This window comes from Nannospalax galili, unplaced genomic scaffold (assembly GCF_000622305.1).
Source record: "Nannospalax galili isolate Female #2095 unplaced genomic scaffold, S.galili_v1.0 scaffold251, whole genome shotgun sequence".
Classification (NCBI taxonomy): Eukaryota; Metazoa; Chordata; class Mammalia; order Rodentia; family Spalacidae; genus Nannospalax; species Nannospalax galili.
The window spans coordinates 315,611-334,588 of NW_008329576.1; the positions used below are offsets into that span (position 1 = coordinate 315,611).

The 18,978-nt window shown below is 46.3% G+C and overlaps 2 protein-coding genes across 11 annotated transcripts in view; one reads left to right on the forward strand and one right to left on the reverse strand.

Annotated features, from left to right (window-relative positions):
- Positions 1–8,695, reverse strand: part of Csad (cysteine sulfinic acid decarboxylase) — a 38,790-nt gene extending 30,095 nt beyond the window's left edge. For 4 of the 5 annotated variants that reach the window (XM_029566228.1, XM_029566225.1, XM_017799531.2 and 1 more), the window contains exon 1: positions 8,154–8,281. The gene's annotated coding sequence lies outside the window, so the exon portion shown is untranslated. Of the gene's footprint in view, positions 1–8,153; positions 8,282–8,573 lie in introns of those variants that run through there. The other variant, XM_008838466.3, reaches the window with a different exon arrangement.
- Positions 8,121–18,872, forward strand: Znf740 (zinc finger protein 740). Of its 6 annotated transcripts, none has more exons than XM_008838456.3 (7): positions 8,121–8,257; positions 9,012–9,528; positions 12,095–12,244; positions 12,604–12,693; positions 13,143–13,266; positions 13,526–13,644; positions 15,914–18,872. In XM_008838456.3, exons 2-7 carry the CDS (start codon positions 9,520–9,522, stop codon positions 16,001–16,003), a joined length of 582 nt encoding a protein of 193 aa, XP_008836678.1. In that variant the 5' UTR covers positions 8,121–8,257; positions 9,012–9,519; the 3' UTR covers positions 16,004–18,872. The 6 variants fall into 6 exon arrangements, with proteins under 6 accessions (XP_008836678.1, XP_008836675.1, XP_029422093.1 ...); XM_008838453.3 differs by having other exon boundaries at positions 9,012–9,325; XM_029566233.1 differs by lacking the exon at positions 15,914–18,872 and adding an exon at positions 13,773–15,574.
- Positions 18,873–18,978: the final 106 nt, after the last annotated feature.

Below are 18,978 nucleotides of genomic sequence, written 5' to 3' on the forward strand. Positions count from 1 at the left end.
TGAGGAGGACAGAAGAGGCCGCTGGATCCCCTGGAACTGGAGTTACAGACAGTTGTTAGCGGCCATATGGGTGCTGGGATTCAAACCTGGGTCTTCTGCAAGAACAACCAGTGTTCTTAACACTGAGCCATCTCTCCAGCCACCTATTTATTTTTATTTTTTATTTTTATTTTTTGGTATACGCCACCATGCCTGGCAATATCTCAATAAACTTCTTAAGACAGCAACACACAGTTGTCTTTCTGAACTGTCTGAAAGTTCATGTTCCTTTACCACTAAGTATTTCCACGTTTTCTAAGAAGACTGTTGTCTTAAGCACAATACAGTGGTCAGTTCAGAAATTTTATATTGATTTAATACTAATATTTATGATACCCATAAGCAGATTGTTCCAATTGTTCCAATCATTTTTATCCAGGAGCCAACTTGGATTGAATGCTATTTTTTGATTGTCATGTTTCTAGTCTCCTTCAGGAAAGAGCTGAGAGGAATCAATGTACCCATGCTGCCTGCTTGTTCTGTAATCGGCTAGCCCTCTCCACTCTTTTTTTAAAAAAAATATTTTGCCAGGCGTGGTGGCGCACGCCTTTAATCCCAGCACTCAGGAGGCAGAGGCAGGCGAATCTCTGTGAGTTCCAGGCCAGCCTGGTCTACACAGTAAATTTTAGGACCAAAAAAATATTTTATTATTTAATTTTATGTGTATGAGCATATTGCCTGCATGTATGTGAGTGCGCCCATGTCATGCAATGCTGTGGAGGTCAGAAGAGGGCTTCAGATTCCCCTGGAACTGGAGTTAAGGATGGTTCATAGCTTCCATGTGGGTGCTAGGAATCGAACCCTGGTCCTCTGCAAGAGTAGTCAGTGCTCTTAACCACTGAGCCACCTCTCCAGGGCCCCCGTCTCTACTATTACACAGTCCAGAGCCTGGACCCAGGGAATGATGCTGCCTACAGCTGAGTTTTCCTACATAAATTAACAGTCAAGATGATCCACCATAGACATGTCCACAGGCCAACCTGAGCTAGACAATGGAGACTCTCTTCCCAGGTGATTCTAGGTTGTGTCAAGTTGACAAAGTCAAACATCACAACAGCCCCTCATTTTTAAAATTTTATACAAAAATCTCGTATTACCTATGTAACTAAAATAAAGGTTACTTTAAAACAAGAAAAGATTAAGGAGGGGCTGGGGACATAGTTTTGTGATAGGTAGGGCCCTGGGTTCAATTTCCAACACCACAGAACAAAAACAAAAAATTCCAAATTATACACACTGCCAAGCTCAAGGAATATTCCTTCCTTGTACATCATTCAATTTCCCAACCCCTTTATCCACCGTCATCAAAAGTCTAAGTGGTGGCAAAGACAACAAGACAGCTTATTTCTATTATGCAACCCTTGCTGGCACTGGGGAGAATGACTTCAGCTTGTTCAGCAAACATTAACTGTCTACTTCTCCCACCTGCCTGGCACTGCTCCAAAGACTGTGTTTGCCCTGTGGCCTGTAGACAGAAGCCAGGAAAGGAGCCCAGCATGCAGACTGAAGGCAAGATCATGTAATAGAGTGGCGTGCTCACCCAGGAAAGGCAGGACTGTGCAGTCTGTTCAAGTGTCCCAGCCCAGGCCTCCAGGTGAAAAACACATCTGTCCTTTAGGTGATGGGGTTGGGAACAGATGTAAATCAGGAATAATCACAGCACTATCTGCTTAAGTGATGGAGTGTGTCTGAGGGAAGCTGCGTTAGGGACATCGCACTGGAGGACGCTTGATGAAGGCAAAGGGATCTGGGCAGCTAAACTGCCTGTGCCTTCAATCAGGCTTATTGTTAGAAAGGTGACCTACTAGGGCCTGAGAGATGGCTCAGTGGGTAAAGGCCCTTGCTGCTGAACCAGATGACCTGAGTTTAATCCACTGAACCCACATGGAGGAAGAAGATAATCAATTTTTTTTTCCGGTCTTTTTGAGACAGGGTCTCCCTGTAGCCCTGGTGGCCTGGAATTTGCTATGTATTGTACACCAGGCTGGCCTTGAACTCACAGAGATCTGCCAGCCTCTGCCTCCCGAGTGCTGGGACTAAAGGCATGTACCACCACAATTGGCGAGAATCAATTCTTGAAAGTTGTGCTCTGACCTCCACATGCATGCTGTGGTACACATATATATGCTAAATCAATCAATCAATCAATCAATCAATAAATAAATAAATAAAGTTTTTTTTTAAAAAAGAAAGTTAACACAGTACACTGGCATCTAGCTGAGCTCCACAGAAGAGTTGCACCAAAAATCACCCTCCCAAGCACCCAACAGTGGCCACTGTGCTAGCTACCAGTCAATAAACCCCACTGAGGAGGGCATGGTGGCACACACCTGAATCCTAGACCTGGAAAAGCTAAAGCAGGAGGATGGAGGGTTTAAGGTTATCCTAGTCACATATACCATCTACTATCTCATTTAATTCTCACGAAGAGTACTAGAAATTACCCAGATTAGTTTATTTATTCACTCTTATCTTCAAAATAAGGACTCTTGGGCAAGGGAGGATGAATTAATTTGTCCAAGATTACAAAGGTGCCACAGAGCAAAATAGACAGCTAACATTCTGATATGGAGGGTAATACCTCTGCGTCACTGGCTCCTTTTTAATATTTATCTTTTAATTTTTATGTGTATATGTGTGTCTGTGTGTGGGTATGTACGTGTGTGTGCAGGGAACTGAACTCAGGTCCTCTGGAAGAGCGGCAAGTACTCTTAAACCGATGAGCTATTTCTCCATTCAGCCCCTCACTGATCCCTTTTAAATCTGACATTTCTCATTCTTTCCATATGCAAAATGAACTGTAGCTAAAATAAAAATGTACACTGAAAATAAATAAGTATCAGAACACCTGGTGAAAGTACAGAGAAAATTTGTATGACATTTATTCACTTGTGTATGCATGTGTGTGAACGCACACACGCCATGGCAAATGTGTGGAAGTCAGAGGACAACTTGCAAGTTCTCTTCTTTCACCAGGTACCAGGGATTCAACTCAGGTCATCAGGTTGGCAGCAAGCCCCTTTACCCACTGAGCCGTCTTGCTAGCCCTAGAGAAATAATAATCTTTTTTCTTTTATTAACTTTTTAAGAGAGCATACAGAAAATGGCATTTGGGATGGCAAGATGGCTCTGTGGATAAAGGCATCTGCCACTGAGCCTAATACCCTGAGTTCGATCTCCGGGATTCATATGGCAGAAGAACAGATTCCTGCAGACTGACATCTAACCTCCACACACGCGCTACAGCAGGATTATACCTACCCACATACATACACACACACACATACATGCATATGCACACACACGCACACCAATAAATGCAATTTAAAGTTTTTGATTTTATTGTGGTTTTATTATGACATATATAATTATGCCTTGCTCATATTTGCCCAGCACCCTCCTCTGAAAATCTTGAAGTAGCAGGACCCCAAACTCAGAAACCACAGATACATATGAGAATATAATTTTTTTCTTTTATGCGTAGGAATGTTTTGCCTGCATATATGTAAGTGTATCACATGCATGCCTGGTGCCCAGAAGGCCACAAGAGAGTGTTGGATCCACTGGAGAAGCCCCATGTGAATGCTGGGTTGACACACCTGGGTAGCGGGAGCTCCAACTGGGGAGATGCTTCCATTGGACTGGCCTGTGGCCATGTCTGTAGGGCATTTTCTTGATTGTTGAGTGATGTGGGAGGGCCTAGCCCACTGTGGGTGGTGCCACCCCGGGCAGGTAGTCCTATATCATGTAAGAAAGCAGGTTGAGCACAGGCCAGAGGAGCAAGCCAGTAAGGAGCCTGTGCTCCAGCTCCTGCTTCCAGGTTCCCACCCTGAGTTCCTACTTTGGGCTCCCTGATGAACTGTGACCCGGGCAATGTAAGTCAAAGAAATCCTTTCCTCCCCAAGTTGGTATTGGTCAGGGTGTTTTGTCACAGCAATTGAAAGCAAACTAGAACAGGAGGCTCAAAACTACCTATAACTCCACCTCCATGGGAATCTGGCACCTCAGACCTCCTTGAACACTGCACTTGTACACATACCCACACACAAACACAGGACACATATGAATAATTAAAAATTAAAAATAAATCTTCAAAAAAACTAGACAGCTGGGTGTGGTGGCACATGCCCTTAATCTCCCAGCACCCAGGAGGCAGAGGCAGGTGGATTTCTGTGGGATTGAGGCCAGCCTGATTTCCATAGAGTTCCACATCAGCCAGGGCTACAGAGACCCTGGCTCAAAAAAAAAGACAAATGAGAGCTAGGAAAGTAGCTCCAGTGCTACAGCACTTACCTAATATACACAAGACCTTGAGGGAAAAAAGACATAGACAAATGATCTTTAACTTCAGACAGGGTCTCACTTTGTAGCCCTGGATGGCCTGGAACTTATTATGTAGACCAGACTGGTCTTGAATTCAGAGATCTGCCTGCTTCTGCCACATGAGTGCTAGAATTAAAGGCATGCAGCACCACACCTGGTCTTTTACTTTTTTTACATATATATTTATTATTTTTATTTTATGTGTATGAGTGTATTGCCTGCATGTATGTGAGTGCACCCGTGTCATGCAATGCTGTGGAGGTCAGAAGAGGGCTTCGGATTCCCCTGGAACTGGAGTTATGGACGGTTTGTAGCCACCATGCGGATGCTGGAAATTGAACCTGGGTCCTCTGCAAGAGCAGTCCGTGCTCTTAACCACTGAGCCATCTCGCCAGCCCATATTTACCTTTTTTTTTTTTTTTGTCTTTTTGAGACAGGGTCTCCCTGTAGCCCCAGCTGTCCTAGAACTCATTATGTAGACCAGGCTGGCCTTGAACTCACAGAGATCTGCCTGCCTCTGCCTCCCAAGTGCTGGAACTACAGGCGTGCACCACCACGCCTGGCTTACTGTTTTTAAACATTGATTGATTTGACTCTGTGTGTGTGTGTGTGTGTGTGTGTGTGTGTGTGTGTGTGTCATAGCACTCACGTGGAGGTAATAGGACAGCTTACAAGATTCATTCTCTCTTCCCATCATGCAGATCCAAAAGATCAAACTCAGGCCATCAAGCTCACCAATACTTTTTGCTTGTTGTTTTTGTGTTTCGAGACAGAGTCTCATGTATCCCAAACTGGCCTTGAATTCTTCCTATGGAGCAAAGGATAACCTTGAACTTCTCATCCTCCTGCTTCCACTTCTTAAGTGCTGAGACTGCAGGCTTGCACCACCACAACCAGTTTACAGAGAGCTGGAGATAGAACCCAGGGGCTTCATGCAGACTAAGTAAGCACTCGACCACAGAGCTATATACCCAGCCCTTGGTATATTTTCTCTTAACAGGCAAGAACATCATTAAAATGGTTTTTTAAAATATCAGAAATAAGCCATTGCTATCTCATTATTAATGATATACAAATTAAAACAATGAAATATTTTTCACTTATCAAATCAGTAACTGTCTAACAAAATTATAACAACAGTTTTGCTAAGGTTCTAAGAGTTGGTGACATTCACACGGTCTGAGGGAGCATGTAGGCTGCTCCAAACTTTGGAAAACTGAATTTTATAGAATGTATTCAAAATTTGGAAGCACATACTCTATTTAAAATGCAAAAAGAAGGGGGCTGGAGAGATGGCTCAGTGGTTAAGAGCACCCGGGTTCAATTCCCAGCATTCACCTGGCAGCTAACCACCATCCATAACTACAGTTCCAGGGGATCTGACACCAACTTCGGATCTCTGTGAATATTGCATGACATGGGTGCACTTATGCACATACAGGCAGAACAATCATACACATAAAATAAATAAAATAGAGCCAGGTGTGGTGGCACACGCCTTTAATCCCAGCACTCGAGAGGCAGAGGCAGGTGGGTCTCTGCGAGTTCGAGGCCAGCCTGGTATCCATAGTGAGTCCAGGCCAGCTGTGGCTACAGGGAGACCCTAACCAAAAAAATAACATAATAAATAAAATAAAATTTAAAAATGTAACAAAAAATTTAAATGCAAAAAAAAAAACCTACATAGGGATGTTTGTTGCATTTTTTCTTTTTTTTCTTCTCCAAGATAGGGTCTCATGCACCCCAGGATGACCTCAAACTCAGTATGTAGCTGAGGATAACCTTGAAGTTCTGTTCCTCCTGCCTCTACTTCCCTCCCAAGTGCTTAGGTTACAAGCCTGTACAATCATGCCTGATCACTAAGAACAATTTTATTGTTATTGTTGGTGCAAGGTGTTAGGTTTGGGTGGTTTTTCATTTGTGTTTTGTTTTCATCTTGAGGCAGTCTCACTATGTAGCTCAGGCTAGTATCTGAATTTCTGGGCTCATGTGATTCTCTTGCCTCAACCTCCCAGGCAGCTGTGACTACAGGTATGCATCACCTCACCTGGCTCTTGTTATATAACAATTTTTAAAGTGCAAATTCACTTAAATGCCTAAAATGCACTGTTTTCTGGGCATGGGTCAGTCTCACACCTACAATCCCAACGCTTGGGAGGCTAAGGCAGGAGAACTGTAGAAAGTTGGAAGCCAGCCTGGGCTACAGAATAAAGGTCTGTTGCAAACAAAACCAGTAAAAAAAATGCACTTCATGGCACATTAGCACATTATAAGTACTCAAAAACACGCATTGGATAAAAAAAAAGTTATAGAAACTCAGAAAAAAGTCTGGAGGTACAGAGTATACCAGAGCGGTAAGAATGAGGTTCCCAGTGTGGAAGGCCTCAGTAGTGGTCAGCTTGTCTAGCATGCTCCAGATCCCAGAGTCCATGTACAACCAGCACCAAAAATAAAAGTGGTAAGAATGATTATCTTCAGGAGCACAAAAAGGAAAAAAATAAACATGTTTTTCTTTCATATTTTTGTATTCTGTATTTTGTATTATGCAAAGTATACACTGGTTTTAATAAATTTTAAAAATATTTTTATGTGTATGAGTATATTGCCTGCATATGTGTAAGTGTAGTTACATGTGTCATGCAGTTTCCTCAGAGTTCAGAAGGCAACGTCAGATCCTCTTGAACTGGAGTTACGGACTGTTGTTAGCCACCATGTGGACGCTGGGAATCAAACTTGGGTCCTCTGCAATGCTCTTAACCCCTGAGCCATCTCTCCAGCCCCAGTATAATCTAATTTAAAAAAATAGATATTTATTGTTGGGACTGGAGAGATGGCTCACTAGTTAAGAGCACTGGCTGCTGTTCTTGCAGAAGACTGGGGTTCGGCCCCCTCCACAGGCATTGCATGACATGGGTGAACTTACAATACATGCATGCATAACACATAATAAATAAATAAAATTTTAATTTATTGTTGTCTGAGTGTATGCCCACATACAGGTATTCATGCCTGTGCACTGATGAAGGCCAGTGAGGGCACTGGGTATCCTCCTCTATCATTCCACCTACTCCTTTTGAGGAAGAATCTCTCCCTGAACCTGGGACTTGAGTTCTCAGCTAGGCTGGAGGCCAGCAAGTCCCAGGGTCCTCCTATCTCCACCCTCCTTAGAGCTGAGTTTACACCCATATGCCAGTTGTCAGGCTGGTTAAGTGGCGCTTCTGAAAACTCATTTTCAGATTGTGGTTTAGGGTATACGGCAGGACCGCGCAATGATTGTTAACACCTCGCGCAGCTGACCTCCGGATCTGCAGGTCTGCTCCAGATGGCAAGCTCCGGGACCAAGTTAAGTGAAAAAACCAAGGATAAAAACTATTCTGGCTACTATTTGGGGCTCCGAACTCAGGAGTGACGGCAGAGACAGAGACAGACAGATGCGAAGCCTTTTCCAGCAAGCAACCAGTTCGCCCAGAGAATACCCTCTCAAAGGACACCCACGCACAGCAATTTCAGCCTGCTTTCTGCCCTCAGTCAACATGGCGGCCAAGGCGCGCACGCAGCACGGCGCACGCGCAGCCCTCGGTCCCACCGTCCTCCAGTCCTCCCGTGCGCCGCCCCGCCCCCTTGCCAGCTGCTGCGCTCGGCGTGTCCCCAGCCTCACCCCTTTTCTGGCTGCCCCCGCCCGGCAAGGCTCCAGAGCCCGGAAGTGGATGTGGCCGCACGGCGGGGAGGACGAAGGGGAGAGAGAAGTGCTTCCGGGGAAACGGGCCCGGGGTTGGTGTTTGTAAACTTGCCTCGGTCCCGGCGGGGGCAGCGCGGCCGCGGGCTTGGCACGGTGCGCTGCTGCCTGGAGGAGGCGCCTCGCGGTGGGGAGACGGCGGGGGGCCGTGCACGGCAGGTAGGCGCAGCCGGGGATAGCGCAGCGTCGTAAGGGCGGGCGGCAGTGCCTCAGCAGCTCGCAGGCCGTGGGGCTCCGCGCGGGAAGGGGGAGGGGAGCAGAGGAGGGGCACGCGGCGAGGGAGGGGGCCGCCGGGGGAGGGCCTCGCGCCGCCCCCGCCGTACCGCCCCTGCCGCAGAGGGGGCTCGAGGGAGGAGACGCGGGCGCGAGCACGCAGCTGGCGCGGCCCTCGGCGCTGTCGGCCCTCGGGGTGGCTGCGCTGCGGCTGCCTGGAGACAACCAGCCCGCCCTCCACGTCTGCAGCCAGTTTCCGTACCTTCGGGCGGACACGGAGGACGCTCACGCTTGGGCACTGCCAGTCCGGTTTCTGCCCGCCACCCCAGCGCCCAACGATGGCCCCCGAGCTTTCCCCCTGCTCGGTTCTGTCTGCGGCTATGGACTGCCAGCTTTGCAGGCCGGCCCACTCGGCACAAAAGCCCCAGAGGGCCTCCGCCCCCTTCTTCCGTTCCTAAGGTGGCAAATCCCAGCAGTTACTTGTTGGCAGATTTTATAGGAGGCCCAACTTACTTTTGCTCCTGTTGGCTGCTCCTCCAGGCCCAGGAGACCAATTTCTTCTACTGACCTAGAAAGAGCTCTTGACTCATGTCCTCTTACTGAGCTTCAGAGCATCTAGCAGAAAAGAGTTGAGAGCATCATTCATCGTAAGGCCTGAGGATGTTGCACTTAAGGGCCTCATCTTCCTTTCTGGTTTCAGGTTTCTGGAACAGACCTAGAGCTTCATCAAAAGAATTCAACTGGAAAACCAAGACTGGCACACTCTCGTCTTCAGACAATAGGCAGAAGTCAGTCAGAGACCACGGATTCTTGAAACACCTGGTTTCCCTTTGGAGGACACTAAATTCTTTCGGAAGACAAAGGCAGTTCAATATGGCAAATGGACTGAAAGGACAGGAAGGAGCCATTACTGTGATTTGGTGACAGTTCTTCAAATAACAGTGTGTTAAGGAAAACTGGATAAAGAACTCCTGAACTTTTGGGTTCATTAAGTGAATTATCAGCATGGCTCAGGTAAAAAGCTCTAGAGTCCTCCTTCAAGATCATTCACTGGGAAGCCTGTTTGCAATGTCACTCTTGAATGCTGCCTTAGTCAACAATATTGACCATCCCCAGTGAGCCGAGCTCTGTATTAAGCGCCAGGGGGAGATCTAGAGGAAGGAAAGGAGACAGGCCACAGCCCCTGCCTTCAGGGAGCTTCCAGTCAAATGAAGGAGGTAGGCTATGCTGCATCACAGGCACCAATGGGGCATTTACAAAGCAACTTGTGCTCAGTGCACTTTGGGTATGTTAAGTACTTGGGCATAAGGGCGTGAATAGTTTGGTGAATGCTTCATTTGTTTTTTTCAACAGAAATTTATTGAGCTCCTGTTACATGCAAGGCATTGTACTTAGAATACAAAGATGAATAAGATTGTCCTTGTCCCCAGTAAGCTTTCAGGCTACTCGGGTGGAGGGAAGGGATGGAAAGACAGCCTATTTTATTTTTATAGTCTTCATACCTTGCATAATGGCTGGCCAGCAGCAGAGACTGAATCTGTGGATCAAAGGCATGTGCAGTAATAGAGGGATGTTACTGTAGAGTGCTACTTCTCCCTGAACAGAAAAAGAAAACGAAGCTTGAAGGATGCATAGGGTTTTGCTAGATAAACAAGAGAAGGGCATTCAGACAGGCTAACTGTTGGCAGAGGGTTAGAGGCATGGGAAAAAGTGATGAACATCAGGGTACTACAGGTAGTTTGGTAATTAGGGAGCAAAGGATTAGATGGAGTATCAGTAGGGACACAGGGTAATGATTGATAGGGGAGTTGTTTTCTGAAGAAGTCAACAGAGTGGCCCAAAGGCTTTTTATGCCTTCCTAAGGAATTAGACTTTATTCTCTGGGGAAAGGGGACTCCCTAAAGAATGCTAAGCAGCAGAGTAATGTCAGGTCAGTGTTTGAAAAAGTAATTTTATTGTGAAGGTGGCAGGTGGATTGGAAGGACAAGATGACCAGAGAGGCTATTATTACAGTCATCTGGATGAAAAAGCTTGTGTGCATACATCCTAGACCTCCCCAAGCTGTCTGAGAGGGAGCCTCGTCCACCAGTCTCACCAGGATAGCAGCCTGACTACTGTGGGATTGGCTTTCTTCCAGCTGCTTCTGCATACACAGCTTCCTCTCCATGCAGAGTGGAACCCTCCGGTTTCTTCTTCCTTTGTCTGCAGCTTACTCCACAGCATTGTGTTCACTACTCTTCTGAAAGGGCTGCCTCTACTAAGCACTGACTTTCTGCTGAGCACTGCTGAGCCTTTTACATCTTAGTTGCATTTTCCTTGACCCTGTGAGGATAGGCATTTTGGCAGGCATTTTACATTTGATGGAAGTGAAGCTTAAAAGGTAGAGACTCGCCCAGAATGGCGCAGTGCATGCGGCAGAGCTAAGATTTTCAACTCTGGGCCTTTGGCTTCAAAGTTCCTGGAAGTCAAAGAAGGGGTCCCAAGACACATGGATCCTTCTGAAGGACTTTTTAAAATAAATCTGGGAGTTTGCCGACCAACTATTTAAAAGTTTTTCTTGAGTAAGAAAAGTTTACATTCTGAGCCAGGCATGATGGCGCACGTCTTTAGTCTCAGCTCTTGGGAGGCAGAGGCAGGCAGATCTTTGTGAGATTGAGGCCAGCCTGGTCTACGTAGCCTATTCCAGGCCAGCTGGGGCTACAGGGAGACACTGTCAACAAAGGCCAAAAAAAAGAAAGAAAAGTATTATGGAGTACTGGCTAAATGATGTCAGTTCAAAGAATGTAGTACTAGGCTGGGCGTGGTGGCTCACACCTTTAATCCCAGCACTTGGGAGGCAGAGGCAGGTGGATCTCTGTGAGTTCAAGGCCAGCCTGGTCTATGTAGTAAGTTCCAGGATAGCTGGGGCTACAGAGAGACCCTGTCTCAAAAAGACAAAAAACAAAGAATGTAGTACTAAAAAGAGGTTAGTCACTCTGTTTAAGTAATTTCAAGAATTTCACGTAAGCACCCCTTTTTAAATAACTTTATGTGCAGCACACATAGAAATGGCCTAAGTGGTCAAAAGACATTGTATATTCAACTCCAGAATCCAAGTGGTTTAGTTTTATATTTGCTGTAACTGACAACATTTAGAGAAGTCTAAAGAAAGAAACAGCCTGATAGGAGATGTAGTTGGCCCCAGCAAGGTCTGCCAATCCAAAATAGGTTGTGAATCTAAGGGCTATTGAAGGAAGGAGGAGGAGAGCCAATGAGATGGCTCATTGGCTAAAGGTTGCTGCCAACCTTAGGACCTGAATTCAGTCCCTGGAAGCCACATTGTAGAAGGAGAGAACCGACTCCTGCAAGTTGTCCTCTGACCTCCATACGTGAACCATGGCACACATGCACATACACAAAATAAATGAAATAAAACTCAAAAAAGAATGAGTACCCTAGGACTCTCCAGTTTCATTGTGTCTGCCAGACCCTCTTACCTACTTGCAGTTAAAGCCTAGAAATGCTTTAATACGTAGTCACGTGTTACAGTGACAAATCATTGAAACCATTTGATTATTGACTCAATCTATGTTTTGTTGCTAAGAGATGGAAAAAAAGCTAGTTCTTGGTTAAGTGAATTAGAAAGGACTTGAAGGAAAACCAGACTTGATAGCGAGGGGGTCATTCCCCCAAGAAAAGCACTTTATCGCTGGGTATAGAAGCTAGTTCTGTTGAGGATGGCAGCCTGTTTTGCCCTGCCCTGCCCTGCCAGGTGACCTGACACCTCATCTCCTTTCAACTTAGGCAAGTCTTCTGGCTTGTGAAGGCCTAGCAGGTGTGAGTTTGGTTCCCACTGCAGCCAGCAAGAAGATGATGCTGAGCCAGATTGCCAGCAAGCAGGCCGAGAATGGCGAGCGGGCAGGTAGCCCTGATGTGCTGAGGTGCTCGAGTCAGGTACAGCACTTGAGTCCATTGTAGCGCCTGGGGGTCGGGTGGCCCAAGCTCTCTGCCAAGAGGCACCAAGCTGTGGTTCCTCCCTGCTTTGCTTTGGTGCTTAAGATTAGGGAATTCGGGAAAGGGAACCCAGCTGGGAAAGAATGGGTGTTTAGAGAGCTAAGGAAGGTTTTGTATACGTACAGCCTCTTAGACCAGGAAAGGTGAAGAGGAAGCAGGTTCATGAGAGGAAGTAGATGTATGGAGAGGAAGCAGGTCATTTACTCTCATTTGTGAACTGTTTATTATGACGTGACATTTGGTTTCTCATCTTGTGTTCTGAAATGGACTATGAGTTTAGATTTGATTTGTCTTCAAAGGGCCACCGAAAAGACAGTGATAAATCCAGGAACCGCAAAGATGATGACAGCTTGGCTGAGGCCTCTCATTCAAAAAAGACTGTTAAAAAGGCAGGTAATGGGGTAATCCCCCAAATTCGTACAATTTGATAATGGGGTCCTCTTCTTTCTTGTCACTGTGAATCAAGTTTTTGTCCTAAACACTTTTCTTCCCTCATAGTTAATGAGTTTGTCCCCTGGTTTCATCCAGGATCCATTTTGGTGTCTACCCTTGCTGAGTATTCTTTGTACAAGTTGGGAAGCATGACGTATAGTGTGCCCTTAGATTAGGAGCAAGCCAACTCCAGCCCAGTCATACCAAGTGTTGACTGTGACATGGCAGGTGGCTCCTCCATTCCATCTCCTTCTCCTCAGAGCTCTTAGCCCAAGGGATGTAGGCGACCACACCTTTCACCATATCAGATTCCTGGTCTAGCAGCTGGAATTGGACCTAGAGTAGAATGGTCTCTAGGAAGAAGGCAGAGGGATACCCTCATAACATGCCTGATTGTTGCCCTCAGGTGGTGGTAGTGGAACAAAATGGTTCTTTTCAAGTAAAGATTCCCAAAAATTTTATTTGTGAACACTGCTTTGGAGCCTTTAGGAGCAGTTACCACCTCAAGAGGCACATCCTTATTCACACCGGTAAGTCTCTAGCCTGTATTCAAGCAGCTGTATTCAAAGGGAGAGAATGGTCTATAGCTTGTATTCTATGTCCAGCTGGGTTTATTTTCCAGGGGAAGTATTAGAAATGAAGGAAGAGGCTATGTTGAATGAGACATGGCTCTGTTTGGTATCACGGAGGCCAGCAACTTAACATATTTATGATAGCTAAGGTGTCAGGGAGACAGCTGGAATGTGGTCACTAACAAATTTCTCCTGATACTTTTTCCACCTGGCCCAGGTGAGAAACCATTTGAGTGTGATATATGTGATATGCGCTTCATCCAGAAGTACCACCTGGAACGCCACAAGCGTGTGCACAGTGGTGAAAAGCCTTACCAGTGTGAACGATGTCATCAGGTAAGGTTCACCTATCATCCCAGTAAAGCCCTGGTCTAGCCCCACACATTAAGTTTTCCTTCCCCCAAAAATTGGGCCAGGGGCTGGAGAGATAGTTCAGTGGTTAGGAGTACTTTCTTCTCTTGCAGAGTACTAGGACTCAGTTCCCAGCACCCACATGGCAGCTCACAACCACCTGTAACTCCAGTTCCAGGAGATTCAATGGCCTCTTCTGGCCTCCAAGGGCACCATACATGCATATATGCCATGTAAGCAAAACACTTGTACACATAAAATAAAAACTAAACAAGCTTTAAATGTCACCTGTGAAGCCAGGAATGGGGGCTCAAGAAGAAAAACAAAGTAAGAGCAGCCCCTGACAAGGGGCTTTCTTGCATTCCTTGACAAGATAGAGTTAGCACCTCAGAATGCATTGCATCTCTGGCCTTAAGCAGCTGATCATGGGAAGTGTTTGTTAGTGCTTGATATGATATCATTTCATGAGCTCTTTCTCTATGCCACGCACTGTGAGAGCATACTTCATGTAGAATTTGAGGAGTGGTAGGCAGGTCGTTTAATCTCCCATTAACTCCTAAGATAGCTGGGGGGAATTGAAATTTGGGGAAGTTAAATTCCCCATGGAAACAGCAGATCAGGAGTAGAGCTAAGATTTAGTCCCAACTAAAAGGCACCTGTGCTTTAGAGGAAGAGATGTCATCTTTGCCCTAGGGGTCAGTGTCTGATCTGATGCGAATGTAAATGTAAAGACCAAGCAAGACACAAACAAGAACTGAGAAGTCACTGCAGCCATTTCCTGGGTGCTCTGCTCCTCACACTTGATTGCATATTTACATTGAATCTCTAGAACACTAGAATGAGAGCTGCTGGTGGTAATACATGGCTGTAATCCCAGCATCTGGGAAGTGGAAACAGAGGAACAGAGTTTCAAAGGCACCCTCTGCTTCATGTAGCGAGTAGGAGCCCAGCCTGGACTATATACTGTCTCAAAGCCAAAATACTAAGATGAAAGTCCCATGAGGGAGCCAAATGTGGTGCACACTAAAATCCCAGCACCCAGGAGGCAGAGGTGGGAGGATAACGTTCTATGCCAACCTTAACTACAAAACAACTATTTCAAAGAAAGCTAAGAAATGTCTCATGAGAGCAGAGATTTTATCCTAGTTCTCCATCCTGTTCTCAAACCCAAGAAGTGTACTTGCCTCGAGATAAATATTTGATGAGGGGGTAGGGCTGTGTGGCACACTCCTCTACTCTGATGGTCCCACCACCCCTTCTGAACCTGTCCCCCTTCCTAGTGGTAGTAGAGTACTTACCTGGCATGTGCTACTCCTGGGTTTAATCCCCATTATGGCAAAATAAACTATAAATACTTGAATGAAACAACTATCCTGTACTAGGTTCTTTTAACCTGTTCCTGCTGATGAACAGTCAGGTTCAGGGCTATTAAATAATTTGTCATTGTCACATGACTAAGTGATAGAACCAATATTCAAACCCAGACCCCCTGGCTCCAGCACTGACCTTATTTTTTAAACATTTATGTTATTATTGTGTGGACATATCACAGGTGTAGAGGTCAGAAGACAGCATGTGGGAATCTGTTTTTTCCACCCATGTTGGTTGCAGAGACTAAACACAGATCGTCGGATTTGGCAGCAAGTACTTTACCTGCTGAGCCAGTTCACTCCCGCCGCCCCCTTTTTGGGGGGCAGGGTCTTATACTGGCCTCCAAATCACTATGTAGCCAAAGATGACCTTGAATTTCTGATCTGTCATCCTCTAACTTCCAAGTTATAGAATAACAGGTGCACCACCATACTCAATTTATAGGGTATTGAGGATCAAGTATAGGGCTTCATGCGTACTAGGCAAGCACTCTACCAGCTGAGTCATATCCCTAACCCCTAGCAGCAGCACTTTTTTAATTTATGTATTTATGTGTATGAGTGTTTTGCCTGCATGTAAGTGCACCCATGTCAGGCAGTGCCCACAGAAACCAGAAGAGGGAGTCACATTCCTCAGGAACTGGAGTTACAGAAGGTTGTTAGCCACCATGTGGGTGCTGAGAATTGAACCTGGGTCCTCTGCCACCAGTGCCCTTAACCACCAAGCTATCTCTCCAGCTAGCACCAGCATTCTTAACCACTATGCACGCAATACTGTGCATATGCTGAGGGGCTGAGGCTGTAATACGTGTTCTCTGTGAGGAAGGTATTGTAACAGGCAACTAAGTTTTTCCTCTTAGAAACCTAACTCTTTCTCTCTACAGTGTTTTTCTCGGACAGATCGATTACTCAGACACAAACGGATGTGCCAAGGATGCCAGTCCAAGACTTCTGATGGGCAGTTTTCTCTATAGGCGCAAGGGGTCCTGGGTGGTGGGAGTGATCAGAAAAATTTACCGAAGAGCATCCCCCTCTGCTCTGATGGTCCCACCACCGCCCCCTCTGAACCTGTCCCCCTTCCTAAAGGAGTGGACCCAGGAGACCAGAAGAAAGTGGCTCCAGAGCCTCAGCTCTGTGTATAGTCTGTGACTATGAGTATCTCGGGGAAGTTGTTACAGCATTCCTGGGCAGGGGAGCTAGTCCCTGGACTCTTGGCTGAGGTCATAGTTGGGGACTCAAGGTACAGGACCAAGACTGAAGTGTGGTTCCCACAACCTTCGACTTGAACTGGCAGCTGAAATGGAAAAGATTGGGGGGAGGGGATTTGTTTGTTCGCTCTTGTTTTTGTTTATCCAAAAGCAATTTCAGCAGGTAAACTGTGGATACAGGTAATCTGGTGGCATAAAGTCCTTGTCTAAAACAGGGACTTAGAGCTGGACCAGCCTTTCCGCAAATTTGAGTTTTTAGTTACAGTAGATCCTCAATGTTCCACAGCCCTGCATCTTACCTCCTGTTTGAAAAACAGGACCAGGGATGGCAGCTGAGCTTACTTAGCTTTCCTATACACTGTAGGGACATAAGGAAAAACAGTGGGAGAAACACGTGGGCTGGACCCAAGTATACCTTTTATCTCTTCAAGAAGAGCAGTGTTGTGCCCAGGGGTGTTATCTCGGCCCATACCATACTGGTGCCTGATGAGGTCAGCCCAAGTGCCTTTTGGAGGAAACTTGGGTGGGGTGGCCTGGGTAGCCCTTTTTCTCTGGGCAGTTGGTCTTGGTTATGGTTTGTGGCTACCTCACTGTTCTTGACTCCAAAAGCCAGACAGCAGTGTTGAGTAGGGAGTTCTGGTGTCAGAATGGGCTGTCCCCTTGTGCCCTCTTAGAACTACAACTGTTTGAGGAACAAAGGAACTTAATGGCCCTTGCTTGAGTGTTGAATGATAGGCCTTTCTTCCTGCCCACGCCCATGTCTTGTGACTGTATTCAGGTAGAGGAGATGGAGGTCTGGGCTTTTGTCCCAAAGAACATGATCTTGGTTTCCTCCTTGATGACCCTACCTACCCAATGGGGAGGAGGGATACGACAGAGGAAGGACTGCAAGAAGACCCCTAATGTGTCTGCTTTATTCTTATCCTTGCTCTGCTCCAATACCCCCCATCCTGTGCACCCCTGAAAAAGTGATCAGGTCTGTTTCTGTGATTTGTGTTTGTGTATGTTTGCTTGGAGGGGATGGCAAATTAGTGAATCAGATTTATTTGGTCATCAATAAGAGGACAGTGAGTATAACATAGCCTTCCCAACAGACCTGAAGGGGGCCTGTGCCCCAGAGGTGACTGAGAAAGGAGCAGAGGGGCTTTGTTCCAGGAGTGGCTTTTTGTTTTTAAGATTGATTTCAGTCTACTGGTTAGGATGTTTCTAAGCCAACACTTGTGAACATGTAGTTTCTAAAGTGAAACTCTTCTTCCTGCTAAAGAAAGGATCCTTAAGGGAGGTTCTGGGGTTTGATTGAGCACCATCTCACCCCTGGTTGCCTGCCCAGACCCTAGGGATAGGGATAGGGATGGGGGGTTGCCTCAGGTGTTATCATGGAGACTGAGCCTGAGCACCCAGCTGTAACTGTTGGCTGTAGCCTCTTCCATTGTATAAGGAGGGTACTCCATACCTGTAGGGAAGGAGGACACCAGGGAAAAAGTGAGATGTGGCACCCTTTAGCTTTTCTCTGGTGGTATCTGAGAGCCTTGGTGGGGGGAGCTAGGAATGTTTACTGCCACATGTTCTAGCTTTGTGCTGTAACTCATTTGATATGCTCTAGAACCTGTACCTCAGTCTTTAGATCCACTGTGGCCCCTGCAAGCAGGGACATCTTTCTGCATGTAAACCAGCCCCTTTCCTCTTCAAGGGTTCTGCTGGGGCTGGGATTTTCTTATCATTCAACTCTGGGAAAGAGGATACATTAAGAAAGATATCCTCCCAAAAGTGCTTCTGAAAGTGGGACCCCTCCATGCCACTTGCAGGTGATCTGTATGTGGGGAGAGAGTTACATAAGTAACCTGTGTCTCTACATATGTGAATGTGTACTGGTCAGAGTAGGCCCTGCAGATCTTGGCTTCCTGCCTGGGTATAAACTGGGAGGGAAAGAATTGTGTGTATAGATGGCCCAACTAGAACTATCACCCTGCCAAGGCCTGGGTGTGGGAAGTTCCGGAGCCAGCAGTGGTCCACTTTTTCAGGGCCAGTGGGTATGAGGATAGACAGGCTATGAGGTAAAGATCAGTTGAACACTCAAAGGGCTCAGGAGCCACATCTCTACCCCAGGGAAACCACAGACAGCTGCAAAGGTTCCTGGGCCTGATGCCCCACTTCTCAGGGGTGGGGCTAGCACTGGGGATCCCTCAGGTGTGCATTGAGGGGAAATGGAGATAGGACAGGTGCTCAGAGACAAAGATGTGAATTTGGGGAGCTGGGGAAGAGTATCAGTTCTGCCTGTGTTCCAATGGGCTTATTCACCAGACCCTACCAATCTTGCCCTTCCCCAGTGCCCCATCTCCGTCGACCCCTAGCAGTTTCTTTTCGTCACTTAGCTACTGATTGTGCCCCATGGCTTGACATTGGAGTGTTAGATGAGTGGAGTCCCACCACAGGGTTTATGCCTTTCCCTCAGGCATGTGCTGCCTCTGCTATGGCACTGGGGCTTTTATCGTCAATCCCCTCCTACCTTGCTCCACTTTTTTTTTTTTTAATATACTTATTTTGCTATGGGGGAGGGGACTATCTAATGAACAAGATCACTTTTAAATGGTAGTTTTTATAAGATGTTATAAACTCGTATCTTTTTACCATTAAAGTGCAGTGTCTGTTCCTTCGTGATATATTTAGGATATTTAAATAAAAAGAATGGAGCTTTTCTACATTCCATCTCTTTGACAACTTCTCTGTTGAGCCAGCTTTTT

What these genes read in the sequence shown, in the direction of transcription:
- Znf740 (XM_029566233.1), top strand. An exon ending in CAAAAAAGACTGTTAAAAAG is followed by an intron (nt 12,694 to 13,142) that starts GCAGGTAATGGG and finishes TGTTGCCCTCAG; the next exon opens with GTGGTGGTAGTGGAACAAAA. An exon ending in GCACATCCTTATTCACACCG is followed by an intron (nt 13,267 to 13,525) that starts GTAAGTCTCTAG and finishes CACCTGGCCCAG; the next exon opens with GTGAGAAACCATTTGAGTGT.